Raw genomic sequence first — 13,799 nt, forward strand, 5'->3', positions numbered from 1 at the left:
GTTGGCGGTACATTCCGCTGTGGTAACCCCTGATTAATGAGAGACTAAGTCAGAAAGAAAATGAATGTAAAATGAATATAGTATGTCAGACAGATGTACAATGGTTTGATTATTTGGGGATGCATGTTAAGAGGCTTAATGGTAGGGGAGTTGCACTTTCAGGTTGAAGTCCCGGTACCAGCATGAATTAAAGACATGGAAGTTATGTATGAGGAGAAGAACGTAATAGCTGTACATTCACACTGCAAGTAAGAATGTAAATCCACCATGTGTGAAAGACAAAAATACTGAAAGGGATTCTTTGAAACTATTTTGTTTCTTTCATTTTTAATGTGCCATTGTATCAATAAGTAATTGTATATGTGGCAAGATATTAACTTATAAAATATTAGCTGTCATATTCTCATCACTTTATTTTATTTGCTTTCTTCACTACTGTAAATAGAGAAATAACGGGTATAAGGAAAAACATTAGGAGATTGTTTAAGAAGTAATTTTTCTTTATTGTTTGGGTAAAATGTTAATATTTATTTTATTCTATAGAGGTCTGATAACATTTGTTTCAAATTACAAATAAAAATTTATGTACTTTTGAGATTTTATATTCAGAAAAGTTTATTTAGTCAGGATATTTTTCTTATTTTTTATTTTTTATTAAAAATCCTTCCCAAGAATTGATTTTCAAATTATTTAGATTCTTTTTTGTATGTCTTAAATCATAAGAAAACATAATATAGACAACATTGTAAATGACAATGTATAAAAATAAATGTACTTAGCGAAAGATGTTTCACCTAAAACTACAAATTGTAAATAAATGACAGTTTTGATAATAAATGACATATTTGAAAATGTGCACCAGTTAATAGACGTTTGTGTGTGTGTGTGTGTGTGTGTGTGTGTGTGTGTGTGTGTGTGTGTGTGTGTGTGTGTGTGTGTGTGTGTGTGTGTGTGTGTGTGTGTGTGTGTGTGTGTGTGTGTGTGTGTGTGTGTGTTTTACCAAATCAGTGACATTATTTATGAATTTGGCAATTAAAGAGGTTGGTACTAAGGTTGATTATCAGATTTATGCAAAAAAAGCTAATTAAAAGCAGTTAAAGCAGTTCAAATTAGATGTTTTTCATCCCAAACATAACAAAAGGGTTGTAATAATTGAACCTGGAAGTGCAACTCCCTAACCATTAAGCCTCTTACATGCTTCATCCCCAATTAACCAAACATTGTACATCTGTCTGACAAACTATTTGTAGAACGAACTGTCAACTTATCCAGTATATGTTTTACGCAGCGAACACCCTTCCAGCTGCAACCTAACACTGGGACAGACCCATACACTCTTGCATTCACGAACATACACTACGGCCAGGAAACCAACGCGAACTTGGGGAGAACATGGTAAATGGTGCCAACAGATGATTGATAGTAATAATGGCAAATTTTATCTCTTTCCAACAGGAAAAATCACCAACAATCAAAATCCATGATTATATGGTGTCATGCTTTTGTAATAAAAATGTGGTTACAATGAAAGTCAATGGGGCACTAACAGCAACCAACAGTGAATTAGGGAGGAAAAAATTAAAATCAGTTAAAAATGCATCAAAGGCACTGTTGTTTCACACCCAAGACTTTGATAAAAGTTAATATATATATATCCAGTCCACAATTACATTTTATATTAAAAGTAAATCATTTATGAATTTGGCAATTAAAGAGTTAAAATCCTGTAATTTTCTAAGCAATAGAAGTTTTGATCAGGACTTAGGTTGATTAACAAATTTATGCAAAAAGCTGATTAAAAGCAGTTAAAGAAGTTTGATTTAGATTAATCCCTAACATAACAAAAGGCTAGTAAATTTGCTCAAAGTGTATTGTTGAGTTTTTCAAAAATGTAAAAGCATTTTCTTAAAATAGCTATGTGTCAAAATAAGATTTGTCACCAAAAATCAGAGTGGATAAAAACATCCCCAACAGTGCATAGGGTATATGTTCAGTAATATTATACACTTTACTAGCAGATATTACTTTCTGTTGTGTACATTTAGGCCATTGTTTTGATTTTGAGCATTCATAATTTAATCTCTATATTCATAGGGTTTGTATCTGTATCTGTAAAATGCATTAGAAGTTTGTTTGCTGTAAATCTGTAATAAACTGAAACACATTTTGGAGATGAATGTATTGTAATGTATATTTATATGGCACATTTATTGTGTATGCCCATACACCCAAACCACTTTACAATCATTACGCGGGATCTCTCCACACCACTCTCCATCCACTTGGATGATGCGATGGCAACCACAGGACAACGGCGCCAGTGCACTTACCACACACCAGCTGTAGGTGGAGTTGGGAGAGTAATAGGATGGGGATGATTGGGAGGCCATGATCGTAAGGGCTGATTAAGGGACTTTTAGGACACCAGAGGATTTTTAATGACCACAGAGAGTCAGGACCTCGGTTTAACGTCTCATCCGATAGACAGCACCCACTGACAGTATAGTGTGCCTTTCACTTTTACAGGTGCATTAGGACTCACACCGCAGGTTTAGTTTATTTAATTCACCTATAGCACATGTCTTTGGACTGCAGGGGAAACCGAAGCACCTGGAGCAAACCCACGGCAACATGGGGAGAACATGCAAACTCCACACAGAAATGTTGTGTCATGGATGTTGAAGATATGTCATTTATTTTCATTTTTACAGTTACAAGTTCTGGCTTTTGACTTTAATAATAGAGTAAATCTATTAATCAGCATATGAGCACACCCCTCATAAATATCTCTTTTAAATTAATATTTTCTGTTGACAGAATTTACAGTATCATATTTGTGCATAGACCTTAGATTAGTCAGCACTGAGGCCAAATCTGGAGCTAATCTAACAAATAACTTATGATAATGTTGGTCCAAATATGGGATGCCCAAATCGATATGTCAGAGATAAATATTAAATAAAAATCTTTAAAAGAGGAAAAGTTAAGAGAAACAAAAATTATTACAAATCATGTAGTTTTTATTCAATATATTGCATGAATTAAAATGTATTATCTTTATGTTTCTAACGATGTTCGGTGACTAAATTATTATTTTAATAAACACATCTGCTTAATAAATTTGTTTTGTTCAAATGCACCAAAATATAACACATATATTCACTGAGAAAAAGGATAAAAATAAATAATAATTTCCAAAAGGGGATGTACTCATTTATGATGATCACATAGAAATCCTATCTCATAAGGGTGTTGTCATAATTCATGGGCAAACTCGTTTAAAATTCCTCCTCGTCAAAACTTTAAATTCAGTAAACATATTTAGCCCCCAGACCCCTGACCTCTGTAGTCAGATCCTAAAATGGAATGGAAAAGCTTAGCAAGTATTTGGTATGAGAACAATCTCACATGCTCATCAGTTCAGTGGAAATACTATAAAGTGGCATTACTGAATGAACAACAGATGTGAATGTAACAATAAATAATGTCAAACATAACAAATATGATTTTATAAAATTTGGGATGTACATATACCATTTAATATAAAAGAGTTTAAGATAGGCAACACTTTAATAGTCCATTAATGTATGCACTAACATGAACATAGCAGTGTTGATTAATCTTTGTTCAGTATGTTCATATTAACTCAGTGTATTATTACTACATTAACATTACTACATTAAATTTGATTTTAATAATGCATTAGTAAATTTTAAACTGTGACTAATAAATGCTAAATAAGATTTAAGCATTTAAAGTAATAAGAAATACAATGTGTTGAAAACATACAGTTGAAGTCAGAATTATTAGCCCTCTTCAATTTTTTTTCTTCTTTCTTTAAATATTTTCCAAATGATGTTTAACAGAGCAAGGAAATTTTCACAGTATGTCTGCTAATATTTTTCTTCTGGAAAAAGTCTTATTTGTTTTATTTCGGCTAGAATAAAAGTAGTTTTTAATTTTTTAAACACAATTTTAGGGACAAAATTATTAGCCCCTTTAAGCTATATATTTTTTTCTCAATAATCTACAAAACAAACCACTGTTATACAATAACTTGCCTAATTACCCATACCTGCCTAGGTAACCTAATTAACATAGTTAAGCCTTTAAATGTCACTTTAAGCTGTATAGAAGTGTCTTGAAAAATATCTAGTAAAATATTATTTACAGTCATCATGGCAAAGATAAAATAAATCAGTTATTAGAGATGAGTTATTAAAACTATTATGTTTAGAAATGTGTTGAAAAAATTTGCTCTCCGTTAAACAGAAATTTGGGAAAAAATAAACAAGCGGTCTAAAAATTCAGGGGGCCAAATAATTACTATATAATAACTGTATTATCAACATTTTTTTTGAAATTGGGGTTTACATATATAAATAAATACATAAATATAAATAAAGCTTTCCATTGAGGTATGATTTGTTGGGATAGGACAATATTTAACCGAGATACTATTTTAAAAAAAAACTGGTTTTAAAATACAGAGAAATTTGCCTACAAAGTTGCCCGAACTATGTGCTTGGCGTTACACACTAGTAATTAAAAATGAGTTTATATAAAAGAAAACTTACAAAATATGGAATCATGGAACAAATTTTGAACCTAACATTATAATCATTTTTGTCATTTTGACCTATACAATGTATTTTTACAGTTTCTACAAATTTTATATATAATTTACTCTTGTATTTTTTTAAATTCTTCTTTTTATTCAGTTGAACACAAAAGAAGACATTTTGAAGAATGCTGAAAACCTGTAACTATTGACATAGTATTTGTTTTTGCTAATATGGAAGTCAATGCTTACAGGTTTCTTTGAATATCATGTGTTCAGCTGAAAAAAGAAACCCATAAGTGTTTGGAACACTTGCGAGTGAATGTTTTGTCGTCCAGGTTTTACCATTCAGCTCCCTTTGTTTATATATATATATATATATATATATATATATATATATATATATATATATATATATATATATATATATATATATATATTATTTACTTTTTTGGCTTCCTCTGAGTTTGTAGATCTTCTTCCATTAATGTGCAGAGCAAACACTGGCTACTGACATTTAAAATAGTCAGTTTACTGTTTTAAAGCGAAGCTGTCAGGGCGTTTTCTTTCTGTATGTAAGAGGAGCTACAGCCCAGGGGTCATCAGAGCACTTCGGGTGTGGGGTAAGGGTGCATAGAAGACCCCTGCAGGAGCATTAAAAGTGTGTCAGTGGGTTATGCTGACACTAATGCAGAGGGAGGAGCCACCGTCGTGAAGTGGGTCACATGATCTGGAGACAGTAGCAGCCGACGCTCAGTTTCGCTCTATTCGCCCTACGTGCGCCCACACAGTGTTAAACCGAGGCTCGTTTTATTCAGAAAACCGATCTACAGCAAGCTGAGTTTTTGACAGACTTGTAACCGTGTCGTTTTAGGCTCTAATGCTTTTAAATTACGTTTCGGACTTCGGATGTCTACTTTTCCAAAACAAAACAATTACAGACTTTTTTCCCATGTTTCTAAGAGGATAAGTTAACTGTTTTTTCCTACCTAGCAACAGGGCGCTTTTATCCATTTTGTTGGCTTAACAGTTACTTGGGAATGTTCCGCAGGTAGTGTCTAGGTAGAGAGATAACTTGCTCGTTTATTGGATCACGGCGACTAGATAGTTGCTGCAAACTGTAAAAACGGCAGTATCGGACAGGTGACTGCGGCTCAAAGCTGTCGGAGGACATGGAATCCACAAAGGCTGGTACGATCAATCTATTTGATTCTTTTCCTTTTACATGGGACTAACGTTAATAATCAGTTTCTTTCAGTACACTTGTTTAAATAAATGACTTCTTATCGTGTAACGTTATATGGATGATATGCTATGAATTTTCTTTGCACATTAAGGTATAGCTTGGACTTTGAATATTTATTTGCAGCATGAAAACACTAAGTAGGTTAATAGCGTCAGGCTTGTGTTGTTATGCTATAGATTGTGGGTTACTATTGAGCTGCAGTCTCTCAACTCACATGGATTGCTCAGCCTAGCCATGTGCATCTGTGTTTACGCGTTTTGTGCGTCTGCTCCTATTGGCCGAGTGAAACAGTGACGTACGTGTTGCATAATTTGCATGGCAGCATGGATGCGTCTGCAGCTGCAGATACACGTGAGGTGGCTGTGGACTGACCCACTTTTCAGCTTTTACACTCCCAACAAGACATGCCGACTACACGTGGGGGCGGGACTAAGAACTTGCTCTATGACGTTCATTCATTTTTTGTTCAGAGAATAACTTAATAACATTGATAATAAAATTGATTTCTGATTAAAAGTTTTAAACATTTTTAAAGTTTAGAAATACTATATCTATCTATCTATCTATCTATCTATCTATCTATCTATCTATCTATCTATATATATATATATATATATATATATATATATATATATATATATATATATATATATATATATACATACATACATACATACATACATACATACATACATACATATATTGTAATTTATGGATTGTGTGTGTGTGTGTGTGTGTGTGTATATATATATATATATATATATATGTATGTATATTTGTGTGTGTGTGTATTCACAATGTTTATTTTGAACTTAACTGTCAGTTTGTAAAGAAGCCTACACCCTGAAAGAGGTATTATGTAATGGTGTTACCTAACCGTTTAGAGTGGGGCAGCAGAAATCAGGTCAACCCATACGGAGAGCACAGAGTCAAGTCCACTTTCTGGTCATATAAATGGCTGTACTTTTAAATAAATCTTAAGAACAAAGAAAACTTGTTTTGTTTTTTTATACGGATTGCATCTACTCTGTATCTATTAATATTGTTGTATTAACAATGACAAAGGCTGTTATATGTCAGCAGTTATATATAAAAGTTTAAAACAACATTTTGCTCATGTTTTATACTCAGTTACTTCATAATAGATATGTACATATTAGGATCCATGTAATTTAGAAAACAGCAAGCCTAACAGAAGTCTTCTTGTCTTGCTCTTTTGTGTGTCATCCACCAGGTGGAGTAATAGCTTACATTAGCTCCTCAAGCTCAGCCTCCAGTCCAGAGTCGTGCCACAGTGACTCCTCCAACAGCAGCTTTCAGTCCTGCTCTCCACCCCATACAGGGCAGGGCCAAGGCGAGACCCTTCATGTGGCCTCTCATTCTCGCCCACCAAGGCATGGTGGAGGGAAAGCACGATCACTCTCCTCCACCAAAAGTGGCATTACAAGTAAGTGACTATATTAAAATCTGGTTAAACAGAACAAGAAATGCTTTCATACTAGAAGCAAACATTTTTAAGATTAACATAATGTAACATTCATTTTTAATGTTACTGCATGAATATATATGATTTATTTTCCTATCCTAGCAAAAGAAAAACTTTATTGTATTGCCTAAACATTCATTCATTATTTTGCATTCCCTATTATTTATTTTATTTTTAATAGTAAAGTATGCATCTATGCTTAATAGCAGGGAGCTCATAATGCAAACACAGAAACAGACTCAGAAAATTGCTATGCTTTGCATTTAAACTGTTTGCTTCATCATGAAGTAATGGTCTAGCTATTCGAGGAAACGGAAAATAGTCAAACAGAGCGCAGAGTATTCCTTATCTCATTTTCTGTATTTCTGCTCCTGCAGAGATTAACGGTCTGGTGCTGCTATGTAAAGTGTGTGGAGATGTGGCGTCAGGATTTCACTATGGTGTTCATGCCTGTGAGGGATGTAAGGTGAGAAAATATGGAGTGTTTATCACTCAAACTAGGTGTTAGTAGCCACTGCCACATTTTGTTGTATAAGCAATCGAGGTTTCATTGTGTTATTTATTAGGTATAGTGCAATATTAGTTACAGTACCAAGTCAAAGGATCAAAAATATGTCTGAAATGTTGTCTGAAAATGTATGTTTTTACTACAAATTTGCACAAATGGACCAGAATTTCTTGATGAACAAATCAGGTATTTTGTTGTGCTGTGCAACAAGGTCCTCTTGTAGCATTTGCAGAATCAAGGGCAAGTGAGGTAGTCACTAGCAATAAATGCATATCTTTTTATAAAAGTCATGTGACCTACAAATGTGGGGGAGTTTTGCAAAATATTCCTTTTTTAAAGTGCCTGAGAAAGCAACTCATATGAGTGTAAAACATACAAAATGGAAAAAAAGGCATTACATGGGTGAAATTTACTTGTGCATCTTCCTGAAAGAAGATATCACTTTGCCTTATTTAAAAAATATAGAAAGCCCCTACCCAACAATCTGTTTAACTAGCAGAGCAAAGTTTCTGACAAAATGCTGTCTTCAGTCCTGAAAGGGACACCTGCTCTACATACTGACCCCAAGGCTGGACACCCGTTACTCACTGTGTGGGCACTGTGACCCTGACATCTCTCTTTATCTCTTTCACTTTTCCACACTGCAGGGTTTCTTCAGGAGGAGCATTCAGCAGAACATTCAGTATAAGAAGTGCCTTAAGAACGAAAGCTGTCCCATTATGCGCATCAACAGGAACCGATGCCAACAGTGCCGTTTCAAGAAGTGTCTGCTTGTGGGCATGTCAAGAGATGGTGAGCTCATGCTGGCTCTGTGTCCTAGTTCTAAACAATGTCATCTGTTGACTGTAAACCTCAGTGGGACATTAAAATAAATGTTGCCTTGGTTTTATTTTATTTTACAGAAAGAGTGTCAAAGGCAGATTTGGATAGATTACAATCTCTAATTTGATTTCTGTCTATAATTAACCATATATCTGTCTATGATTTTTCTAAGCTGTTAGTCTGTTAATGGTTGTGAATTGACTGTGTCTGTGCTCCTTAGCTGTGCGTTTTGGCCGGATTCCCAAACGAGAAAAGCAACGCATGCTGCTTGAGATGCAGAATGCTATGAACAATATGATGAACAACAGCCACGGCAACCAGTCCCTTAACAACCAGACTTCAGCTGCTGATGGCACTTCTGAGGATGGCACTTCTGAGGATAGTACTTCTGGTCCTTCCTCTCGATCCCCCTCAAGCTCACCCAGGAGCAATCGATCTGAATCCAGCCCAGATCCTGAGCTGCAGATTGCCATGGATACAAGCTCAAGCTCAGACTCATCCAGTGCTACTGACAGTGGAGAAGAGGAGGTTATTGGCACAGTCACTAGGGCACATCAGGAGACATTCATGTATAATCAGGAGCAGGGCAGTATGGCTTCAGAGGCGCTTAATAACTACAGCCATTGCACAGAGAAGACTCAGGAGGTCTTGAACCACCAGAACAATGTGTCCTCAGTAAGTGAACAGAATCCACAGTCGAGCTGTGGTCCACAGGGTCCTGAAGACTCTGGTCAAGACTACAGTACTCTGAGCAGCTGTCCAGTCCGACTTTCCAATAACAGCTCCAGGGGACCATCTCTGCAGACCCTTACTTTTAGAGCTCACAATGATCATGAAACCCATGCCAATGGCAGCTATATTGTCCCAACATTTCCAAGAGCAAACAGGATGCACCTGGTGAGTACCAGTACCAAAAGAGCAATACCAAAATTTCAGTTGTCCATTCTGAAACTTTCATGATGCTATTTTACAGGTCTGCCCGATGAATACATCACCATATGTAGATCCTCAGAAATCAGGTCACAGTATTTGGGAAGAATTTTCCATGAGCTTCACACCAGCTGTCAGGGAGGTGGTGGAATTTGCAAAGCGTATTCCAGGATTCAAAGATCTATCCCAGCATGACCAGGTCAGCCTGCTCAAGGCCGGCACCTTTGAGGTATGAACCAAATACAATGCAATGTTTAGAATAAGAGACTGAGTCTTATGCAAGTAATTCAATTACTTTGAACTGTGAAAAAAGAACTGATGTTTCTTGTTTTGTTTTTTTTATACAGGTGCTGGTGGTCCGTTTTACATCCTTGTTCGATGTGAAGGAGCGCAAGGTTACATTTCTGAGTGGCAGGAAGTATAGCGTGGATGCTCTGCGCTCGTTGGGAGCTGGAGATCTTCTCAACTCAATGTTTGACTTTACAGAAAAGCTGCAAGCTCTGAATCTTAGTGAGGAGGAAATGAGTCTCTTCACCGCTGTAGTGTTGGTGTCTGCAGGTATTTATCACTTTCTTTTGTGTCATTTTGTTCTTAGACCTTTTCCCATATTGTATTTGAGATGTTTGGCATGTATTACTGTGAATTGAATCAAAATAAATGATTACAAAAAAACAGAAGGAACAAGAAGTGAGTGGTATCAGGAATGCTATGACGTTTTACTGAACCCATGAAAATGTGTTAAAATTCCCTGCTCTGTTTCTCCCAGATCGCTCTGGTTTAGAGAATGTCAACTCGGTTGAGGCCCTTCAGGAAACTCTGATAAGAGCTCTGCGCAGCTTGATCACCAAGAACCACCCCAACGAGATCGCCATCTTCACAAAACTGCTTCTCAAACTCCCAGACCTGCGCTCTCTTAATAACATGCACTCTGAGCAGCTCTTGGCCTTTAAGGTCCACCCCTGATCGCCCACCAACTCTCATAAACTTGGACCACACTCCACTCCATCCACCTCTAGATCCTCCAACTCATTCCTGGGGCCCACTCAGCCCCTTTTGCTGACATTTTCCCCCGTGACCTGCTGGTTTTAAAATGGAGGTAGAGGGGGGCACAATAGAAGTCATTGTACTGTAGTATGCCTCTGTTTGAACTAACACACACAACTTGCAAGCACAAACTGGAAGGGTTTCGTTGTAGATGCTTACGAGAGTTTGTATGATTATGCAGTTTGTGTGTGTGCAAAGGCACCTTGAATTTGTTTTTGGATTTAAATTGCTTGTGCAATAAGTGGCACGTTCACTGTTTTTGGATTGTTTCTTGTTGGTCACTTAATACTTCCAGAAAAGAGGAAGTAAGGTATCTTGTGGAAATACCTAGGCTTTGTTTCTACACACAAGCTTAAAACAAATGAGCACATTCTGACATGCTTTCTTATTTGAAGATGAGAAAATGACAAACTATGAATGAAACAACTATGAATTAAAGAATGTGGAACAAGCTGCTAATCAAACTTTTTGGCAGAAAGACACAAGAATGTTTAACGGATAGATCTATTTTTGAAGTTTGTTTTAGGTCTGAAGAACTCTTTTTCAAGTGAAAGCCACTTTATCATTAGGCCCGAAACATTATGCAAGCATGGGAAAGCAAACGTCTCGTCTTTTTCAATCTGAAACGTTAGACCACAAGTTTTAACATGTGATAATGTAGGAGAGATTTGCCAAATCTCTGTTTTATTCAGTTTTCTCTTTATGCGACTGCCATAGTAGAATGACTTAGACCGTCTTTGCCAGTTAAACTTAGTTCAATTATTAATGTTTATAGCTAGCTACAAGCATTGGTTTAATGGCAGACATTTAAACGTGATTCTGTCACCTGCTTGTGTTTGTTGCTGCCAGTATTTAACCAGACTGCATACTTGGCCAAGCGTTTGCTTTCTTGCATAGAATGTTTCTGACTTTAGATCTGCATAAAGATGCAGCTATGTTTATGTTTCGATTCATAGGGCTTTTAGTAATGACACAATCTTTGTTGATGCTAAATGACAAAAGGAGGAGTAGAACGTAATGCATTTTATCACTGAGAATTTCATATTCTACTCCCGGTACCGATGAGACACAAAGCCATCAACAGTCATGTTATAAATGCCTATAGCTGAGGTCATGTAATTCTGTTCATTTCTTATTCTTTATTTTGGGCAAGTCTGATCAGCGATTGTGTAATTTTTGTGTCTGTATGATCTACTGCACTAAGCAAACCTAATCGTCGCTTCATTAGACAGAAAGATACAAGTGGTTTGATTTGAAGAGGAAAGAGAAATTGGCCCAAAATTCCTTCAATGCCTCTCATCTTGCTGGCTTTGAGCTCTGCTGCAGATTAACGGTCAAGTAAAGAAGTATCTCGAATTCCGTTTGGTGTTGGTGTTCATCATTGTTCTGCCTGTGGCTCACTCAGTGACATTGTTGTGTTGCCATAATACAGTCTGTTTTTCTCTCTCTCTGTGAAAGCATTATATGATAGCTAGATTTATATATATATATATAAAATAAATATACATAATATAATTACATGAATACAAAATAAGAAAATAAACAAATGCTGAACATTCTCTCCTTGTGTTGTTATCTTTGAACAACGAGTTCGAAGCAAGCAAAAAATCTACACCTTTTAATTAAAATATAAGCACTTAATAGGCTTCAGCATTCATTTAGTAGTTCAAGCGTAAAATGAGATGAAAGGCTATTCAAACCTAAGTGCCATCAGGATTGCTGTGTTGAGAAGTATGCAGTAATACCTCATTTTAATTCATTGTTACTTTATAACATGTAATGTAAAACTGCAATGCTGGAGACTCCAGTGAGAATGTATGTGGAAAGTGTTGGCTAAAAGAAACAAGAAGAATAAAGGGAGAAGTTGAGTGTTTTATGTTAATAAATGAACACAAACTGGCCATAAGAAAGAGCGCTTCTGTGCTAATCCCGCCTCCATTTCTGTCTGTCAGTGGGCGATTGATGAAAATTATTAAAAATATAACATTTTGCCAGAATGTGTAATGCTGCTGCAAGTAAAGCCTCTGTGGTGGTTGTTCCAGATGTTACTCTGCACTGTGTGGCTAACATGAGGCAAGTTGTTGCAGCCAATAACATCTGAAGTAAATATTGAAGCATCAAGAGGTAAAAAACACATACACTGTTGAAAAAAGGGAACACTTAAACAACTCAATATAACTCCAAGTCAATCACACTTCTGTTAATTCAAACTGGCCACTTAGGAAGCAACACTGATTGACAATCAATTAACATACTGTTGTGCAAATGGAATGGACAACAGGTTGAAATTATAGACAATTTGCAAGACACGCCCAATAGAGGAGTTGTTCTGCAGATGGTGACCACAGAACACTTCTCAGTTCATATGCTTTCTGGCTGGTGTTTTAGTCACTTTTGAATGCTGGCTGTACTTTCAGTCTAGTGGTAGCATGAGATGAAATCTACAACCCACACGAGTGGCTCAGGTAGTGCAGCTCATCCAGGATGGCACATCAATGCATGCTGTGGAAAGAAGGTTTGATGTGTCTGTCAGCAGTGTTCAGAGCATAAAGGCACTACCAGGAGACAGGCCAGTACATGTGGAGCTGGCTGTAGGGGGGCAACAACCCATCAGCAGGACCACTACCTCCAAAGTCCTTTTAAGGCATGTCATTTAACTTGGTGGCCATCTTTGAAAAACCTCTCCGGTTGTAGACTTGGACATTCTGTCTGAATGGGGAAACATTAAATTCTCCAAAACTGCTCACAAAGTTTACGACATATCATACAAAGTCTGCAAAAACTCATGTCTGGTCCAAGCCCCTCGCCTGGAGTATCATCAGTCTATATCGATCAATGATTGGCTCCTGTACTAGAAGGCGGGCTTTATTTGCCATATAAAGATCAATGATTGGCCCCTGTATTAGAAGGCAAGCTTTTTTCGCGATATTGACTGTTACACTTTTCCCTGATTCAAAAAAATACGAGTGACATATCTTGTGTATTCTAAAGTCTTTGCTACCTCTGCCTTTGTGTAAGGAGGAACAGAAGGAGCACTATCAGAGCTCTGCAAAAAGACCTCCAGCAGGCCACAAATGTGCATAGGTCTGCCCAAACGGTCAGAAACAGACTCCATGAGAGTGTCTTGAGGACCTGACATCCGAAGGTGATGGTTGTTTTTACAGCCCAATACTGTGCAGGTCATTTGGCATTTGACCATTCG

General features: G+C 36.6%; 1 protein-coding gene across 2 annotated transcripts; it reads left to right on the forward strand.

Moving 5' to 3' along the window:
* The first annotated feature begins 5,316 nt into the window (after positions 1-5,316).
* nr1d2b (nuclear receptor subfamily 1, group D, member 2b) lies at positions 5,317-12,156 on the forward strand. Of its 2 annotated transcripts, NM_131065.1 has the most exon segments (8): positions 5,324-5,752; positions 7,042-7,254; positions 7,671-7,759; positions 8,449-8,593; positions 8,844-9,520; positions 9,597-9,782; positions 9,901-10,111; positions 10,320-12,156. In NM_131065.1, coding segments are annotated over 8 exon segments (1,737 nt in total). In that variant the 5' UTR covers positions 5,324-5,733; the 3' UTR covers positions 10,517-12,156.
* The last annotated feature ends 1,643 nt before the right edge of the window (positions 12,157-13,799 follow it).

Source organism: Danio rerio, chromosome 19 (assembly GCF_049306965.1).
Source record: "Danio rerio strain Tuebingen ecotype United States chromosome 19, GRCz12tu, whole genome shotgun sequence".
Lineage (NCBI taxonomy): Eukaryota > Metazoa > Chordata > Actinopteri > Cypriniformes > Danionidae > Danio > Danio rerio.

Bases quoted from the DNA above. Each gene is read 5' to 3' on its own strand.
- nr1d2b (XM_005159500.5), top strand. From the start codon at position 7,174: ATGTGGCCTCTCATTCTCGCCCACCAAGGCATGGTGGAGGGAAAGCAC. The intron at 9,521-9,596 runs GTGAGTACCAGT...GCTATTTTACAG, and splicing joins GAGCAAACAGGATGCACCTG to GTCTGCCCGATGAATACATC. The intron at 10,112-10,319 runs GTATTTATCACT...TGTTTCTCCCAG, and splicing joins TGTAGTGTTGGTGTCTGCAG to ATCGCTCTGGTTTAGAGAAT.